Source organism: Orycteropus afer, unplaced genomic scaffold (genome assembly GCF_000298275.1).
Source record: "Orycteropus afer afer isolate SDZICR_OR568_19922 unplaced genomic scaffold, OryAfe1.0 scaffold00077, whole genome shotgun sequence".
Taxonomy (NCBI): Eukaryota; Metazoa; Chordata; class Mammalia; order Tubulidentata; family Orycteropodidae; genus Orycteropus; species Orycteropus afer.
The window spans coordinates 4,679,193-4,700,020 of record NW_006921664.1 but is presented as its reverse complement, the minus strand read 5'-3'; the positions used below and the strand labels follow the sequence as shown (position 1 = coordinate 4,700,020).

Below are 20,828 nucleotides of genomic sequence, written 5' to 3'. Positions count from 1 at the left end.
AGCTCTCAGAAAGCACCATCTCCCACATGTTGCTTCTTTAAGACCAAGATGGTAACTTTGAGACACTTTCAGTTGCTAGGAATGCAAACTGCAGACTTAACTTCAGTTGTAATTTTATGGACCTGTCGTCTTGTTTTTGTATCGAGTACTTATGAAGCTAAAGGAGTGGTTGAGAGGGACTAGGAAGAGAATAGAAAACTGAGTTTTTACTATACACCTATGATAACAAATGCCCTTTGAAACTTAACTGTATCAACTAGGCGGGGGGTGGGGGGACGGAAATATGAGCTTCTGGCTACTGTGGTATATGCTTTAGGTGAAAATCACCAGGGCATTTTTTATTGCTTGGGCATTTAGAAAATGTTTGCTTTCTTTTTCCTCCTCAGTAAACACTCGATTGCTAACTAAAATGTCTGCAGTTTGAACTGACCCAGTGGCTCCATGGGAGAAAAAGACCTTGTCAATCTGCTCCCATAAAGAATACAACCTTGGAAACCCTATGGAGCAGTTCTATTCTATTCTATAGGGTCTCTATGAGTTGACATACAATAACAAAAACAACACAGTACTTAAGTCACTCCTGAGAATCATAAAGAATTTTCATTGCCAATGTAGTTCTCTACAATCATTCCCCAGAAACTAGATATATTACAAGAAAAATGTGTAATGACCAGTTTATTAGATGTAAATGCACCAAAAATCCATGTTGTTGTTAGGTCCCGTCAAGTCGTCTCTGACTCACAGCGACCCAATGTACAACATAATGAAACACTGCCCAGTCATGTGCCATCCTCACAAATCTATGGGAGTCCTTTAATGGTGACTGCAACAAAGCTCCTCTAACTAATAATGCAGAGGACACGAGCAAGCTCATTTTTACAGAGACACTGTGTTGAAATTCTGTAGAGAAGAATTGGCCTTTAGGTCTGTCGTGCCAGAGCAGATAAGCTGAAATTGTTGAGCAGACTGAGGAATAGAGGAAAACATCATTAGGCTGCATCTACAAGAAGTGCTGTTTGAAAAATAAAATATAAAAAAAATTCTGGAGTGAAAGGAACACCTTGACCTAAGGCATGAAAATCAGTCCAGAAAAGTTCGTGGTATGTCACCTACCTCATGGTGATATAAAAATCATTCTTTAATATAAAAAATAAGGCCAATTCCATCTTGAACCCGGCCTCTAAAGAGATTTTGTAGCCTTTGATATGTAAAATTTTATCCCCACCAGTGGAGCTAAACACACTGGGAGAGGCAGTTAGACTTTGCTAAAGAGCAAGTTGCAATTGCTGCATCTATCTGGTCAGATAAAAAGAAAAGGAATTCAGTAATTTGAGAAAGAACTTATTTCTTGTAGAAAAGCCTATTAAGAAGGTCAGATAACCTCCAGATAAGTATCCAGGCTTTTCAATGCTTATCTTCATCTATTGCTTCCAAGAATTTAGTGTTTCAGTGATTTGATTTGGTAACTGCAGTCACAGAAAATAAAACTATTGTTGTTGTCAGGTGCCATTGAGTTAGTTCCAATTCATTGTGACCCTATGTACAGCAGAATGAAACACTTCCCAATACTGCACCATCATCACACAATCGTCCGCATGTTTGAGTCCATTGTTGCAGCCACTGTGTCAATCCATTCATTGAGGGTCTTCCTTTTTTTTTGCCAACCCTCTACTTTACCAACAGTGATGTCCTTCTCCAGGGACTGGTCCCTCCTGATAACATGTCCAAATTACATGAGACAGTCTCACCAACCTTGCTTCTAAGGAATATTTTGCCTGTACTTCTTCCACAACAGATTTGTTCATCCTTCTGGAAGTCCATGGTATATCCAGTATTCTTTGCCAACACCATAATTCAAAGCATAATTTCTTCTTTGGTCTTCATTATTCATTGTCCCTTTTGCATGCATATGAAGCAATTGAAAATACCATGGCCTGGGTCAGGCATACCTTAGTCCTCAAAGTGACATCTTTGCTTTTTAACTCTTAACGTGGTCTTTTGCAGCTGATTTACCCAATACAATGTTATTTGATTTCTTGACTTCTCTTTACATGCTATTGATTGTGGATCCAAGTAAAATGAAATCCCTGACAACTTCAGTCTTTTATCCATTTATCATGATGTTGCTTATTGGTCCAAGTATGAGGATTCTTGTTTTCTTTATGGTGGGATGTAATTCATACTGAAGGTTATAGTCTTTGATCTTCATTGGTAAATGCTTTAAGTCATCTTCACTTTCAGCAAGCAAAATTGTGTCATCTGCATATTGCAGGTTGTTAATGAGTCTTCCTCCAATCCTGATGTTGTGTTCCTCTTCATATAATCCAGCTTCTTAGACTATTTGCTCAGCATGCAGATTGAATAGGTATTGTGAAAAAGTATAATATGGATACACACCTTTCCTGATTTTAAACTACACAATATCCCCGTGTTCTATTCAAATGACTGCCTCTTGGTCTATGTACAGGTTCCTCATGAGCACAATTAAGTGTTCTGGAATCTCATTCTTCACAATGTTATCCATAATTTGTTATGCTCCACACAGTCAAATGCTTTTGCACAGAAAATAGGACAGAGGTAAATATCTTTCTAGCTCTGGTAGCATAGTGGCTAAGACACTTGCCTGCTAACCAGACGGCTAGCGGTTCAAACCCACCAGCCACTCCTTGGAAGGAAGGTTGGGCAATCCTACTTCCGTAGTGATACTGCCTCGGAAACCCAAGGAGGGGTCACTATGAGTCGGGTTTGACTCGACGGCACATAACAACAACAACAAAGTATTCTCTACTTTAAGCCAAGATCCATCTGACATCAATGATGATACCCCTCATTCCATATTCTCTTCTAAATCTGGCTTGAGTTTCCAACTGTTCTTGCCCATGTACCACTGCAACTGTTTTTGAATTATCTTCAGCATAATTTTATTTGCATGTAGTATTAATGATATTGTTTGATAATTGAATCACTTTTCGTTGGAAAGGGGACAAATATGGATCACTTTCACTCAGTTGGCTAGGTAACTGTCTTAAATTTTCTTGATGTAGACAAGTGAGTAATACTACCAGGTTTTTATCCTTCTCAGATGTGAATACACACAGGGTCATTGTTTTATTACCTGCCATTATCACAAGAAAGTTACAATAATCACTGTCTCACAGCAATACAGAAATAGTTCTCAGTGTTTCAAAAAGGAGTTTCTCTGACTTGTGACCAGGTGATTGTGAAGATCAAATATGTCTGTGCAAGAAGCACACTGACAATAGCAGAGTGCACAATAGCAGCACGTGAGTGATTGTGGAGGTCTGCAGTGACCAGGTTAAAACTCAGCCCCTCCCCAAACACAGCACACTCTGCCAGCCCTTTACTGGGTTGCAACAAACTCCAGTTGCACAGAAGCCCCTTATGCCTGTCTTCTATCTGGTACTTATGTCCTCATTCTACAAGGCCTATCCCAAACTCCACATGCTCTGTGAAACCTTTCCAAAGTTCTCCACAAATAGTAACTGAGTTCCTCCTCTGTAACCCTATAAGTGTTTGTACATAACTCCATCTTATACCACAAAGAGGGAGGGGGGTACTTTAAAGAATGGAAAATTATCATCTTACAGTTCTGGAGATTACAAGTGCAAATCAGGATAATGGCCATCTTGATTCCTCCCTTCTGAGGACTTTGAAAGAGAAACTGTTCCAGGCCTTTCTCCAAACTTCTGGGGATCATGTTCCTTATTTTGCAGCTGTGTTTGCCTCCATTATAAAATGACCATTCTTCCTCTGTGTTCTCTTCTTTTGTGACACCCTACTGAAATGTTATTAGGACCTGACCAAACCATCTCCAAAGACTTCATTTCCAAGCAAGGTCATATTCTTATCTTTTTGAGAGGCACCGTTCAGTCTGGTGGCACTGTGTTTAAAGCATTGGGCTGATAACCAAAAGTCTAGCAGTTTGAACCTACCAGCTTCTCCACTGTGAGAAAGACAAGGCAGTCTGCTTCTGTAAAGATTTACAACCTTGGAAGCCCTATGGGGCAGTTCTACCCTGTCCTATTGGGTCAACGAGTCAGAATCAACTCAATGACAGTGGGTTTGTTTTTTGGGTGTTTTTTTTTGGGGGGGGGAGTATTCAATCTATAACAACCTCTGTTATAGTTCTATGCATCCTTGTCATCTTCCCCCCAAAAAATAGGGTGTGATATTGTGTGCCAGAAGTTTAAATAAGACTCAGTACAGAACTGTTTCCTGAATTAATTTCTGTACTTTCAGGATGGCCTAAAATATTTATTCAGGAAGCAACAAATGTAATTGGTATTCTTATTTTAAGTAATCAAATAAAGTTAAATTTATTTCAACTTATTTGTTCCATCTTGACTGTGTGTGTTCAAAGGTAAATATCATATTCTAGTCTTTTCTTAGATCTGAAAGTCCAACAACAGGCATGTTGTTGTTGCTGTTAGTTGCCATCAAGTCAGCTTCCACTCGCAGCTACCTTATACAACAGAATGCAACATTGTCCGGTCCTATGCCACTGTCATGGACTTTAGTAGGCTGAGTCCATTGTTAAGGCTATCATGCCAACCCCACCTCATTGATGGTTTCCTTCATTTTTGTTGATTCTCTACTTTATCAAACAAGATATCCTTTCCTAGTGATTGGTCTTTCCTGATGATACATTCATAGTAAGTGAGCATCTACAGTCCTTACTTCTAAGGAGCATTCAGTTGTATTTCTCCTAAGACTGGTTTGTTTGTTCTTCTGGCAGTTCACAGCGTGTTCAGCACTCTTTGCCTACAGCACAATTCAGATGCATTTTTCTGTCCAGCTTTTTCATTCTTATGAGGCAATTGAAAAGACCATGGCTTGGGTCAGGTCTTAGTCATCAAAGTGACATCTTTGTTCTCTGGAACTTTAAAGCCATCTTTTGCAGCAGATTTTCCCAATGCAATCAAAAGAGTCTACATCGTTTGATTTGTGGACATTGATTATTGAGCTAAGTAAAATGAAATCATTGACAACTTCAATTTTTGCTTCATTTATCAGGCTGTTGTCTGTAGGGATTAGTAAACACTTAATAAATACTTGTCTGGGTGACTGGTTGGCTTCTTTTGCATAAGCTGAACATATTTATTTTTCTGCCAGAATGCTTTTCCACAATTTCTGCCCAACAGTATCAAATGCCTGTCAAAAATAAGTTAGTAAAACTATCATTCTAATTTGTAGTCTTGTAACAATAATGTAAAGGTAATTCGATGTCTTAGTTATAACATTTTAATATACTTTCCACACCATTATTTTATACTTAGCCTGATTTCATTTAATGCAAGGCACAGGTTGTTTTTATATGATTAGTTATTATTTGTGTTGATTTTTAGAATGTGATAATACTAAAACTACTCTAGAAAATAAAATATATTTTTTAAAAAATCAGATACTTAAAATCTATCCTTGCTTATAAAAGAAAAAGCAGTCAAATCTAGCAATGCTTTTCTAGCTAATTGTTTTGTCTACCTTGTGGGAAATTTTACACATTTTCTTCCTGATATTCAAGACAATTCTCAATTCTTTGCAGATTTTTCCATTTATCTGATTCAGAGAGTCAGCCCCAAATAAGTGAACAAGCTAAAGTTAACTCTTGACTTTCAATTTTCTGATGCAAAGGTATCAAAATATTCAGCGAACCATTGCAACAGAGAGACCGGAGGAAGATGCTGGAAGCCAAAGTTGTGAGCAAGTCCCAGCAGGAGGAGGCGGAGGTGGTGGAGGCGGTGGAAGTGACTCAGAGGCTGAATCTTCTCAGTCAAGCTTAGGTACTGGAAGAGGGGTTCCCAGAAACCTGGAATGGTACCCAAAGGCTATGTGGGAGAGCATTCATGTCCCTCACCCTACCTCATGGGATAGGCATGCACCCTGGAGTAAAGAGAGCAGTGGAATGGGCAGAGAATCAAGGTGAGAAGAGAGAAACGTGATCCTACCAGAGTAAAGCAAACAGAAGAGTGTCTCCCACCAGGACATTTAAAAGGAAAAGAGAATTCACAGAGAAGAGGAAGCTATCACCCTGGTATTAGGGATCTGGAGACAGGGCATGGATGAATTCAAGGGACTTGGGCTGGGTTTACTCCAGTGCTTGAGTATCAAGACAACGTTTTTCAGTGGCTTAAAAATTTCTTTCTAAACATATTTATTTGTTGGTTTCTTAAGGATTTTCTACTTCTAAATAAAACATACACTAAAAATTTACTCTCTATGTCTAAGGAACCACATGACAGTACTAGGGAATAATTACTTACTTGCTTTTAGAATAAAATATAATTCTCTCTGAGGGAATCTTGGAGTAAAGAGGGATTCCAGGGGCTTATGGCTATCCACATCATCTGAGAGCAATTTTTAGCCTAATACAGTAGGCATCCACCAGAGGCCTGGTTTTCATCTCTGGCTCTGTCATCAACTCAGATGAGGATATCACAATGGCATAGGAGACTTGCTTTGGATTTTTATGTCTGTAATGATGTAAATGATCACAATGACGTCCCAGTAATCCACTTTCTTTTAAATTGACTTCAATGATAGCAGACTTATTTGCAAAAAGAAGGCTTAGAAATACAATCTGAGAAAACATGCTCTGTGATTCTCATCTGACCAGGCCTCAGCTCTCTATGGTCATGGAGAATTTTGGACATGACTGTGTAGCTTTATTAAATACACATAAATATAAATTGTTCTACCAACAATTTTTTACTTCTATTCTTTTACCAGAACCAACTAACAACTCGTTTGAGCTTTACTGTTTAATTTCTTTGTTCTACCTTTGAGAAAGATGTAGTAAAATGGTCAAGTAATGAGGATCATGAAAAACAAGGAACAAAAAGTGTATTTCTATTGTATCCATTGATCTTTGCTATTTAATAAGCCACCTGACACTTGAGTGGGTTAAAATAATCATCATCTTTTTTTTTTTTTTATCCCTACCAAGGAATACTGGATGATGCAAAAGGTTATGCTTTCTGCTACTTAACCAAAAGGTTGGCAGATTAAATCCACTCAGACATGCCTCAGAAGAAAGACCTGGCAATCTACTTCCTAAAAATATAGTCATTGAAAATCCATAGTTCCGACATACATGAGATACTCATGAGTTAAAGTTGCCTCTATGGCAAATGTCTTGGGTTTTAGTTTATTTACACCACCATTCTTCAGATTGACAATTTGAGATGAGCTTGGCTGAGTGACTCCTCTGGACTCAGCTGGGCTTACACATTTGTCTTTGACCAGCTATTGAATTGGCTGTGGGCTGGCTGGTCCTTATAGCCTCTCATCTTCCAGCAGGCTAGTCCAAGCATATTTTCACAATGTTGACAGATTTCCAAGGAGAGGGTAGAACCACACAAACCTTTTGAGAACTAGGCTCAGAGCAGGCCTGTCATTACTTCTGCCACATTCTATTGGTTAAAGCAAGGCACGAGGCCAGTCCAATTCAAGAAAAGGAAAAACTGCAAAGTCACGTTGCAAATGGGTATGAATACAGGGAGGAGAAGAATTGCAGCCGTTAGTGCAAAGTATCTATCAGAGTTATGATTAGTTAGCAATTTGTCAAGAAAATAAGAAAACATCATTGAAATAAAGAGGAGTTGTTAAACGACTTGAGCCTAACTAAAGTTGTGCAAGAACATTTTTAGGAAATGATTGTTTCTATACAAAACCAAAACAACCAAACCCACTGATTGCCCAGTCATCCTTCCATGGAGTAGTTGGTGGGTTTGAACTGCCAACCTTCTGGCTAGGAGTCAAATGCCATAGGCACCACCAGAGTTCTTTATTCCTGTAACAGACATCCATAAAGTTATATGACACCTGGTTCTATAACTATTAAAAACCACAGTCTGTTTTGACATGTGAATGAAGACGTGTGCTGCTGGTGTGTGGAGAGCAGTCCTGAATTTGAAATGACTTTTTCCAATGTATCCTGTCACTTTGCTTCACTTTCTCCAGATCTGAGGAGAGAAGGGTCACTTTCTCCAGTGAACTCACAAAAAATCACCTTACTGCTACAGTCCCCAGCCGTCAAGTTCATCACCAACCCTGAGTTCTTCACTGTGCTGCATGCCAATTACGTGAGTGCTGCAAAGCGGAGGAAGCCTGGCCTTGTCATGACCCAAAACTCAGCTTTGCAAAGTCATCTGGTAGATCAGAGAGGTCAACAGTTTTGCTAGCCAAGAAATAAAAAAGAAAAGACAACTTAGTCCATTCATTTTATTATCTGTGACTCTCCTAAAAAAGAAAAGGGGCTGGATTTGGGATGCTCTTGTCTTATCCAATTTTTGCTAGGCTCAGATGAGTTAATGTGAAAAGACTTTGGAAACAAATATATGTTCTTTATATTGCTAAAATTTTTAAGGAACAAGATTATTAAAGGAATCAGCCAGATTCCTTTCAGTCTGAACCATTTGATAAAATCACTTCCATTCGGAAAATTTTTAAACAGATTTTTCCATTTAAACAATAACCAAGTTTCCTCTTAATATAATGTATTAAATATCATGCTTAAGTTAAATTTGATTTGATTTTACATATGTAGGGTTTTTTGGGTTTTTTTTTTTTTCATTTCATTCTTTGGGAATTTTCAAGAAAGCAATGACATGGTATTATGACATTCATTAATTCTTCCATTCGACAAATATTTTCTGCAGTTCAGGCACCACTCCAGGTGCTGTCATCACAAAGACAGATCAGAGTAGGAGCTCCTTGTTTTGTGAAGCAACAAACATGTAAAAAGATCAGTCTAACATGAAAGGACAGGGCTTCTGAACTGAGGTAGGAACAAAATATTACGGAAACATGAAGATGTAACACCCAAGGGAATTCCTGAAGGGAAAACTGCAGATACAAAGAAGGGAAAAATGACTGCTGTGTTGTCTTGAAGGTTGAAAGTGGATGGGTAAGAAATTCCAGTTGGAGGGTCTGGCGTATTATAAAGGATGCGGCTGTGATACAGCTGTGAGGAATCCTATCTGGCTGGAGTATGGGTGACTGCCCACATGGGAGGGGGGCTGGAGAAGTAAATAGAAAGACATGAAAAGGAGTCCGGATATACTTCTTAGGCAACAAGAAACCAGCAGGAATTCAAGGAACTGGTGTTCCAGGTTCAGGTTTGTTTTAGGAATCACTTTCTCTGGCAGAAGTGTGAAGGAGAATGAAGGACCACAGACTGATCAACCATTCAAGTGAGAGGTGATCAAGGCCAATCTAAGGAAGTAACTGGGAGTAAAGAAAGAAATGGCTTAATTCAAGAGCTGTTTCTGAGGTGGAAACCAGTGTTTTTGACCAGAGGTGGGTTACCCAATAAGCAACGTAAACACAGGCTTACCTGTGCTTACCTACTAATCTGTAGTGAAGAGATTCACACGAGTTGACTACAGATTAGTAAGTAAGCACAAGTAAACCCATGCTTACCTTGCTTACTGGGTACTTCCATTTCTGTAAGCAAATTTTAAATTTGAAAAGAGGCTTTGATTCTATAGGAAGGAGCTGTGGGTCTGGGAGAGAGATAGATGCCAGCCATACCTAGAAGCAGAATCTTTGATGTGAAAACATGTGAAATTGTTCACTAAAGATTAGCAAATAAGCACAAGTAAGCCTATGCTTACCTTGTTTATTGAGTGATCAGACACTGTGACCATTATGATGCCAGGTGGGCAAAATAAAGCACTCAAGAAAAATGCAAGAGTTTCTGCTCTGAGCACCTATATTGGGTGGTGAGTTCATTAACCATGTGCACTAAGTCTGGTTAGGTATGGGAAGGTTGTGGGATGGGTGAGAAGGAGATCAGCTTGAAGTAGGTTATATTTGAGAAGGTTCCAGACACTCAGTAGTGGAATCTAGAGCACTACCTTCCACTGTACAGTGGTCCATAGGTGAGTCACAAAAGGGTGACCAGTATGGCAGATATCAATGCCCTTAGTGCAGGCATCGAGGTGGGATCTGGGCTAATGGGAGCAACTAGGCCAGCCCTCTCTGGGTAACATAGTCCATACATTCAACACGTACACATGTTGATGTGTGCACACACGCACACACCCCATGTACCATAACAATGTCATCTGGAACAAACAGAATAGAAACTCCTAAAACTTTCTTGATCTCTTCTCATCACCCACCCACACTAAACATACAAGGAGTAACAGATCCCTGAAATACAGCCTGAAATCCCTCGGTACTCTAAATTGATGTTCCTTGTTTTATGTAGATAAGGGGACCAAGGACAGAATCTCTGCAGTGCTATCAGGGAAGGAACGATGGATAAGAGAGAGGAATGATGGTCAGAAAGATCAAAATTCAAGGAAGCCAGGTCACCAGTGTCAAGCTAAAGAGGAGTCAGGCAGAACTGGGATCCACACAAGCCCATATGTGTGTGTGATACACGTTCACTTGTTGAGGATGATCTCTGCTTCTGATACTCCACATGGAGGATCATAATAAATCACATGTAGCAATCACATTACACCACATTAAGCTGCTCACTGCATAGTTGGTCTCTTTCTCTAATCCCCCACTCTTGACCCAACTCCTCCCAGAGTGCCTACCGAGTCTTCACCAGTAGCACCTGCTTGAAGCACATGATTCTGAAAGTCCGGCGGGATGCCCGCAACTTTGAACGCTATCAGCACAACCGAGATCTGGTGAATTTCATCAACATGTTCGCAGACACCCGGCTGGAATTGCCCCGGGGCTGGGAGATCAAAACGGACCAACAGGGAAAGGTGAGTGAGATTGGTATGTGGGACTTTCATCATTGAAGGAGAAGACAAGTGAGAAAGTGAGGAAGAATGAGGTGGAGAGAGGAAAGTCAGTGTGTCTCAGAGATGTGTTGCTGGTTACCAGGAGGAAAACCAAAACATCCAAACTGATTGCCATCAAGTCGATTCTGATTCATGGCAACCCTTCCATGGAGAAGAAGTTGAACTTATAGAGTAGAACTGCTGCATATATTCAGGTCACCAGCAGAATGAGAGCCATTAATTATCAACATCAGAGTTCTCACCTCCAGCACTATTGTTGGTGGCATTGTCCAGTGCGTTGTAAGATGTTTGACAGCATTCCTGGCCTCTGTCTACTGTAAGATGTTAGTAACATCTCCTCCAGTGGTGATGACCAATACTATCTCCACACTTGACAAATGCCCTGTGGTGAGAGGAGGAAGGCAAAATCATCTCGAGAGGAAAATTTTTTTAATTCTCTACATTTTTTAAAATTTACGTCTGGAACGTGACACCAAATTCTGTTCCATGACCTCTCTGTCATTTTTCCTCCTTACCTCTCAGGGAATGATATTATTAGGTAAATGAGAGTGATGTTATTAGATTCCTGGTTGTGATTTCTCTAATAAGCCTTCAGTTCTCATTAAAACCACCTGGCAAACAGCGACAGGGTGTCTTGGCCCTGGGCTATGTTACAGACTCACATGTGGCCTTTTTACGATCCTAACCGAAACCAACTCCACAGCAATGTTTTAGAAACCTAGTTGAATATACTAAAGTGAGGATTTTTTTCCTTAATTATCAATTATCTCAACATATTTATAACACAAGCCAAACAATTTACTGAAGTAAATTGGGTAATCTTTTATGGAGTCCTAGATGGTGCAAATGGTAAAGTGCTCAGCTACTAACCAGAAGACTGACGGTTTACATCCACCCAGAGGCTCCTCAAGAGAGGAAACGCCTAGAGGCCTATTTCTAAAAGATCACAGCCATTGAAAACCCTGTGGAGCACACTTCTGCTCTGAAGCACGTGGGATCACCATGAGTTGGAATCTTCTGAACAGCAACTGATTTAGTGTTGGTTTCATCTTTTATGACCTTTGGTTGAGAGCATCCCTCTCTCTTTCATGGTAAAAGGAATTAGGAACTTTGCCCACAGAAAGGTCTTTGGATATGAAGGCTGCATTAGCCCAACTCTTCTTTCCTCTGTGGTTTTGAACATGCAAAGCCACAGCTGTGTACGTCAGTTCCTTAAAGGGAGGTGATGGGGCAACACTGTCCTCTAGAAGCCATGAGTACTTCTCATAAATCCCTTCATATGTTGCAGACTTGAATTCTCTGCAGTATGTGTGAAAGAAATATGCCCCTAATACAAATCAGCTGAGAGAGGGACAGCCCAAATCAAGTCCTGACAGTAAGGAGAAGATGCACAGCCTGGATATACGACCAAAACCCCACTGCCATTGAGTCAATTCTGACTCATAATGACCCCCGTTGGGTTTCTGAGGTGTTAAATCTTTACAGAAATAAATTGTCCAGTCTTGCTTCCTCAAAGTGGCTGGTGGGTTTGAACCACCAACCTTCTGGTAAGCAGTCAGATGCCTTAGGAACTATGCCTCCAGAGCTCCTTAATACAAATCAGCTAGTAAAACTCATCTCTACAACCAACACCTGTGTAATAGGATATGAACTGGGCATGGCTAAGTAGAAAAGCCAAACTAACCAGAATCTGTCCCTTGGGACCTTCTCATTTACTGGGAAAGGTTGTGGCAATGAGTACGTCATTTTACACCACTAGGTGTCAATGTCCTCATTTAAAAAAAAAGAGGGAAGATGACAGTGACTTGTATTGTGAGGACTTGGTAATAAAATCCTTGGTCTGTATATTAGGGTGGGAAACAGAAAGCAAAGGAACATCAAAGCTAGGCAGCACCTACCTTGTATCCATGGTCTGAGCAAGGAGCCTTGTTTAGATTTATTGCTTAGCCAAGATACCAACAAGATACCACTTTGAATCAAGGAGCATTCCAACTCACGGTGACCCCATTTGTGTCAGAGTAGAACTGTGTTCCGTAGTGTTTTCAAATGGCTAATGTTTCAGAGGTAGATTGCCAAGCCTTTCTTCTGATGCACCACAAGGTAGAGTTGAACCTTCAATCTTTCTGTTAGCTCAGGCCACTTATGTATAAGCGAAAACCTCATGGAATTTGACTTCTTGGTTTAGAAGTTTAGGGTTATAGTGTCATGGACCATCATTTTTAATTGGCCTAATAACATGTTTAGGAGCTCTGGTAGCATAGTGCCTAAGGCACTTGACTGCTAACCAGAAGGCTGGTGGTTCAAACGCCCCAGCCACTCCTCGGAAGGAAGGTTGGGCAATCTACTTTGTAGTGATACTGCCTCGGAAACCCAAGGAGGGGTCACTATGAGCCAGGTCTGACTCAACGGCACATAACAATAACATGTTTAGTGCTTCTGTTCTACCTCCCAGTTCATTGTATGATGTCTGAAGTCTTAAAAGCTCTCAGTCATTCAAGGTACAATAATTGGTCTCTATTCACGTAGAACAACAGAGTAAGAAGAAGAATCAAGAAAAGGAGGAGGAGGAAATGGAATATGTGGCTTATTGCCTCCATGAAAAACTGCTTCTTTTGCTATGAGACCAAAAGAACTGGCTGGTGCCCAGCTACCATTACTGAGACTGAGAGAGACTGCCAGCTGAGAGAGACTGAGGACATTCCTGAACTTGAATTGTAGCCTGTTGCTTCTCTAATAAACACCACAATCTGCGAATTCCGTGTAGTCACTGCAGTGAATTAATGAGCCCAGCAGAGAGGTAGTGGGTGCACTTTTGGGGAACATTTTGATCAAGGGTTCCATAAAAGAATCATGATAAAAAATGGGGAAATACAGAACAGAATTTCAAATTATTATGGGCTCCCGACTTCCTGGAGTTGTGAAGTTTGGATGAACCTCGGAAATTATTGCCCCAAGATAATCTTTAAACCAAAAATATCCCATAAATTCTTCTTAAAACCAGTAGTTTAGATTAACTAGTAAAAAATGTCTGCCTTGAACATTATGCTCTTTTATGAACTATCTGTATGGGATTACTAAAGGGGCAGGGAGGCAGCATCTTCTGACCTCCTCTAACTCCACAAGAGGAAGACAGAATCACCATCAGCAGATCAAGGCCTGTTTTCATGAGGCCAGACATGCTGCCACTTTCCAGCCCTCTTACCAGCCTTGACACCAATCATCCCTCCCCCGGCACCCACTACCTCTCTGCTGGGCTCATTAATTCACTGCAGTGACCACACAGAATTCGCAGATTGTGGTGTTTATTAGAGAAGCAACAGGCTACAATTCAAGTTCAGGAATGTCCTCAGTCTCTCTCAGCTGGCAGTCTCTCTCAGTCTCTCTCTCAGGAGCACATCTCCCTCAGCAGCACATCTCTTTCAGAAGCGTGTCTCTCTCAGCCAGCAGTCAGAGATTCTTTTCTGCCCCTAGGAGGGCTCATTTTAAGCCTGGCGGAGAGGCAAAACTAACCAATCCCAATATCAGAATTCTACACACCTGAGAGAGGTGAACTTCTCAGAACATTACTTCATGCTGCTCCAACAGAAATACCCCAGGTGGATAACTTTAACAATCAGGAGTTTAAATTGCATAGTCCCACCCAGTAATCCAGTGGGAGTTACAAAGATTATGTCTAGAAAAGCCATACCATGTAATTTACTACACCATAGGGATCAAACTAACAAGAGCAACTTGAAAGATTAGATAGGAACATTAGGGAGCACTGAATTTATGTTATCAGAGAGGAACAACTCAGGAAAGGAAGGTAAGAATGGTTGCACAACTCAAAGAATGTAATCAGTGTCACTAAATGGTACACATAGAAACTGTTGGTCTGGTGTGTGTTTTAATGTGCAAATTCTCAAGAACAATAAAATAAATATATATGTATTTTAAGTCACCTGTATGAGATCAAATGCTCAATAATTACTCTAAAGCAAAGATGAAATGGTGAGGGGACAGGGAAACCAGATTACTGGAAGTGAAACATCCAGAATAGAATGAATGAGAAGGCTGACACATTGTAAAGAATGTAACTAATGTCCCTGAAAAATTAATATAATAATTGTTAAATGAGAACTGAATTTCTTATGTAAACTTTCACCAAAAACACAATAAAATATTTTTAAAAGAAAAAAATTTTAAGAAGAAAGCTGGCAGAAAACTTTTTGAAAAGTTGTAAGATCGTAATGAAAAGCAAAATGTAATAATAACAAAGGGATAAAACAGAACAGAACAAAACTGATGCTACATAAAATCAAATCACAATATTAGATATAAATGTGGAAATGGCCACCAAAGCAGAAGGAAGGGATCAAATTTCAATCAGTGAAGAAGGTAAAAAAATGAAAAAAGGAAAATAATTATCTGTGTGTGGTTTCATATGTATGTACATATACATACATGTGTATGGGTATATGTATATATGTGTGTGTATAAATATATCTATAAGTATGTACATGTATCTGTGTTTATATGTGTGCACTCATTGTGCAGTGGTTGAAGCACTCACCGGTTAATGGAAAGGTTAACTGTACGAACCTAGAGCTGTTCCGTAAGAAAAAGATGTAGCAATCTGCTTTCATAAAAGAGTTACAGCCTTGGAAGGCCTATGGGGCACTTCTACTCTGTTTTATGGGATCTTTTTGAGTTGAAATCAACTCAACAGTAGTGGGTATAGTGGGTATGTGTATATGTATATACAGGTTTGTGTGTGCATGCTTATATATTTATATATAATAAACCCCCTAGTGGCACAGTGCTGGATACTTCTTAGACACAATCAAACACTTTGCAAGCTTGATCTGGATTGAGGGCTTCGGACCATAGTCTCATGGGACAACTCTCAATTGGCATAATATAATTTATAAAGTTTATGTTCTACATGCTAGTTTTCTGAGTTGTGTCTTTCAGTCTTAAAAGCTTGCAAGTAGCCATATAATTTACAACTATTGATCTCTACCCATCTGGAGTGAAAGAAAGAAGGAAACCAAAGACTCAGAGAAGAAAAGAAATGAGACTACAAGACTAATAAAAAACCCACTGTCATCAAGTCAACTCCAACTTAAAGTAACCCTTAAGACAGAGTAGAACTGTTCCATAAGGTTTCTAAGGCTGTAAATCTTTATGGAAGAAGAGAAGACTATCTTATCTCTCTCCTGTGGAACATTTGTTGGGTTCGAACTGCAGACTTTTTGGTTAACAGCAATATGCTTTAACCACTACACCACCAGAACCCCCACAGGACTGATAGTCTACATGAATCATGGCCTATCTACCCTTGGACCAGAAGAACTAGATGGTGTACAACTTCCACTACCTGCTGCTCTGATTAGGGCCACAATAGATGGATACGGATAGAAGAAGAGGAAAATGTGAAGCAGAACTCAAATTCTTATAAAGTCCAGACCAGTTGAGACTAGAGCACTACCCCAGAATATTACCCTGAGACACACATTAAACCTTGAGCCAAAACTAGCTATTGAGATTACACTTTAGTTAAATAATAGAATGGATCATAAAATAAACAAAACAGTACCGGGATCCTTTAAAAAATCACCTATACAAGCTCAAATGGTCAACAATTACCCTAAAGCAAAAATGAGAAAGTAAGAGGTCAGGGAAACTTAATTATTAGATATAGAACAATCAGAACAAAATTAATGAGAATTTTAACACATTGTAAAAGATATAACCAATATACTAAGTAATTTGTGTAGAAATTGTTATATAGGAAACTAGTCTCCCATGCAAACTCTCACTGAAAACACAGTATGTTGTTGTTGTTGTTGTTATGTGCGCTTGAGTCGGACCCGACTCATAGCGAGCCCTCCTTGGGTTTCCGAGGCAGTATCACTACGGAAGTAGATTGCCTCATCTTCCTTCTGAGGAGTAGCTAGTGGGTTTGAACCGCCAGTCTCTGGTTAGCAGTCAAGTGCCTTAGGCACTATGCTACCAGAGCTCCCCAAAACACAATATAGTATTATTTAAAAAAAATAATAATAATAATAATTTTACCTTATCAATGGGGCCTACCCTAACCACTCAAGTTAATACCAAAACTTTCCCCACTAGTTTACATATTTATTATGTTTACTATTTGTTGTCTGTTTCTTCCTGCAGAATTTTATGCTTCTTAAGAGCAGAGATCTTTGTTTTGCTCACTGATGAAACCTCAGAACCAAAAAACAAAACCAAACTCCGTGCCATGGAGTCGATTCAACTTATAATGACCCTCCTTGGATTACCGAGGTGGTATCGGTATGGAAGTACATTGCCCAATCTACCTTCCAAGGAGTGGCTGGTGGGTTTGAACTGCCAGCCTTCTGGTTAGCAGTCAAATGCTTTAGGCACTATGCCACCAGAGGTCCACTAGGAAGCCTAGGGTGGATATTTAAATCAATTAATTACATAAATATCATTAATAGCTATTGAAATGCTTTAAAAATATTCTTAACCTGAATAAGGTATGGAAAATATGTATAATAAAAGTGAAATACTGTATGATAATAATCAGGGTCAATACACCCAGACTAGACTAAAAAAGACTAGGAAGCAGGAAGAGAGAAAGCAGCAGGGGAGAAAAATGCTGTGCTAAATTCTTAGCTGAATGCTGCTGTGTACTGTCAAATCATAAGGTGAGTGAAATTAAAGAATTGGAAAAATAAAGGCTAACTATAATTATTTGACAAATTTAAAGGCAACCATTTGTACCATTTGAAACAGGACTTTTTCAAATCCCTTAGAAAAAACATCAAATCAAAGAAAATAGAGTTCTCATAACAAAGTGCAGAAAAAAAATCCACAAGGAAATAAAGAAAATAGAAATGTTAAAAACAAGATAACAAAAGTAAAGCCAAACATAACAGTATGGCAATAGGTCGAAATAGGATTAACTTACACATCAAAAAGAAAACACTTTCAGATTAGTAACAAACAAATCCAGTTTATAAATAGACATACCTAAAATACAATTCGGAGAGCTCTGGTAGCATAGTGTCTAAGGCACTTGACTGCTAACCAGAAGGCTGGCGGTTCAAACCCACCAGCCACTCCTCGGAAGGAAGATGGGGCAATCTACTTCTGTAGTGATACCACCTCGGAAACCCAAGGAGGGGTCGCTATGAGTCAGGTCCGACTTGACGGCACATAACAACAACAACAACATACAATTCAGAAAGTTTTAAAAAAAGGATTGAAATTAATACAGTGTGAAAATAACAAAAATTAATGGTGGTGCATTAGTATCCTACACAGGAGAGTTCACATCCAACACGAAATGGGGTCAAAGAAAGCTTTTATACTAATCAATGCCACAATTAAAATGAAGATTGAATAATCATATGCATTATGAACCAAATAATACTACCATATGATATTATATATTAAAAGATCAAACAGAAGTATGAAGGGAAAGAAATGCAATCATAGCTGGTAAATGAGTTTAACATTCTGACAGTTTGACAAAATAAATAGCCAAAATAAGTCAGGATTTGAATAATATAATTTTGAGTTAATGGAAAACCAGTTGCCATCAAGTCAATTCCAATTCATGGTGTACCTGGTTGGCACAAACAGTTAAGGGCTTGGCTGCTATCCTAAAGGTTGGAGGTTTAAGTCTACCTAGAGGCACTTCAGAAAAAAGGCCTGGCAATCTACTTCTGAGAACCCAGGCATTGAAAATTCAATGGTGCACACAGTTCTGCTCTAATACATGTATAAGGTCACCATGAGTCAGAATAAATTCAAGGGCAACTGTTTATTAGTAGTATTTTATTTTATATTTAAAGACTAACTTTTGTCATGTATTTGAGCATATAGAGTAATCAGTCATACAAGTATGAGACTGTTTATTGAAGTATCATTTTAAAGCAGTACAAAGTCCACAATGTCTGATAATAGAGTACCAAAATTAATTATGTATCCATTCAAACTGAATACCATATATTCATTAAAATTTGGTGCTAAAATAATATTTACTAAATTAGAGAAATATTCATAAAGTAATAAGTGAAAATATAGATTTATAAAACTATAGATTTGGAAGTGAGAGGAAATATGTATATATCTGTACACATGTATGAACCAAAAAACAAACTAACTGTTGTTGAGTCGGATCCAACTCATAGCGTCCCCTCCCTGGGTTTCCAAGGTGGTATCACTACAGAAGTAGATTGCCCAATCTTGAAAGAAAAATATAGAAAAAAACTGACCAAAATATTTAGTGATTATCTTTAGGTTGTGATATTTAGGGTGATCATGGTTTTCTTCTTCCCACTTATTTTTATCCATTTAAATTTCTTTCTTAATGAGAATATGCTAATTCTATAATCAAGAAAAACCAATTTATTTTAAAACTGGATAAAATGTTCTACAAATTATTAATAACTATTATTATTAATAACCCACCAGCCACTCCTCGGAAGGAAGGTTGGGCAATCCTACTTCCGTAGGGATACTGCCTCGGAAACCCAAGGAGGGGTCGCTATGAGTCAGGGCCGACTCAACGGCACATAACAACAACAACAACATTATTATTATACTCCATCAAAGGTTCTATTTATTTTGTGTTCCATGTTAAAGTATTATAATCACTACACTATAAATTTCACAAAGAGTGTAAAACCAAGAAAAGCAAACTCACTGCCATTGAGTATTTCTGACTCATAACAACCCTCATGAAGTTCCCAAGGCTGTAAATCTTTACAGAAACAGACTGCCTCATCTTTTTTCTGCAGAGCCACTGGTGGGTTCAAACCATTGACCTTTTGGTTAACAGTCAAATGCCTTAACCATTACACCACCAGAACTCCTTACAAACAGTGTAAAGTATTTGTCAATGAGTTAAATTGTTTTTTTCAACTGCTAAGAAAACAGAAGGACCATATCTAGTCTCCCATCTAACTAGATAAGTTTTGAATAGGCAAAAGATGTGTAGGGGAAAAGGGGGGAGAAGGAAGAGAAATAAATGTGATGACTGAGCCTATAGTGCTCCCTTATGTTACTAAGTTCATTAGGACTCATTCTCATGCAGTATCTTTTTCTGCAGTCTTTTTTTGTGGACCACAACAGTCGAGCTACCACGTTCATTGACCCCCGAATCCCTCTTCAGAATGGTCGTCTTCCCAATCATCTGACCCATCGACAGCACCTCCAGAGGCTCCGAAGTTACAGTGCTGGAGAGGTAATACCCATTTCCCACCCCTGTCAGTCCTACTGGCTCCTACAGTAGCCCAATTGCTTCCTCTCCTTGTGGCTGGACTCTAGTGCTTCCTCTTTCTTAGTGGCTGAACTCTAGTGCTGCCTGCTTATCAAAGTAATAAACTCTTACATATTGCTCTGTAAAGAAGAATGAATGACAACTCCTGGGATACCCAATTAACTCCCTACACCTATCTTCAAATTATCTTCCTTCTTTCTTCCCTTTTTTGTCAACATAATCACCACTACTAAAAATCTATCTAAACAAAACAAAAAATGCAATGTCAGCAGATCCCCAAGCTTATGGCTGGCATTGACTTTCTGAATTACTGTATACATGTCCCATGCCCTTTTCTGTCTTCCTTTTTCAAACAAAAACTCAAAATACAGCTCTTTTCCACTTCTGATCAGTTCCTTACAATACTATTAACAAATCCATTTGAATGTCCTAAGGAGCTCTGGTGGTACAATGCCTAAAGCATCTGACTGCTGACCAGATGGTTGGCCATTCAAACCCACCAGCCGCTCCATAGAAGGAAAATGGGGCAATTTGCTTCCATAAAGTTTTATCACCTCAGAAACCCAATGGGGGGTCGCTATGAGTTGGAATCAACTCAGTGGCAGTGAGCTTAGTGTTTTGGGTTTGGGGAGTCCTAATTGACACTTCCCAAGTATCTATACTTTCTTTTCATGGAAACCATCAGGAAGGAGATGTGGGCCCTGAGAACAATTTCCCAAAAACACAGTTTGTAGAATTGGGTTTTCATGAAGTAAAAAGAATGGAAAAAAAAAAAAAAAAAA

General features: G+C 39.1%; 1 protein-coding gene across 1 annotated transcript in view; it reads left to right on the top strand.

Moving 5' to 3' along the window:
* The window catches only part of HECW1 (HECT, C2 and WW domain containing E3 ubiquitin protein ligase 1), a 438,073-nt gene that overhangs the window by 271,675 nt on the left and 145,570 nt on the right, over window positions 1-20,828 (top strand). Inside the window, exons 11-14 of the mRNA XM_007941232.2 lie at window positions 5,653-5,801; window positions 7,981-8,102; window positions 10,563-10,748; window positions 19,876-20,010. Coding sequence (XP_007939423.2) covers window positions 5,653-5,801; window positions 7,981-8,102; window positions 10,563-10,748; window positions 19,876-20,010 — 592 coding nt within the window. The remainder of the gene's footprint in view (window positions 1-5,652; window positions 5,802-7,980; window positions 8,103-10,562; window positions 10,749-19,875; window positions 20,011-20,828) is intronic.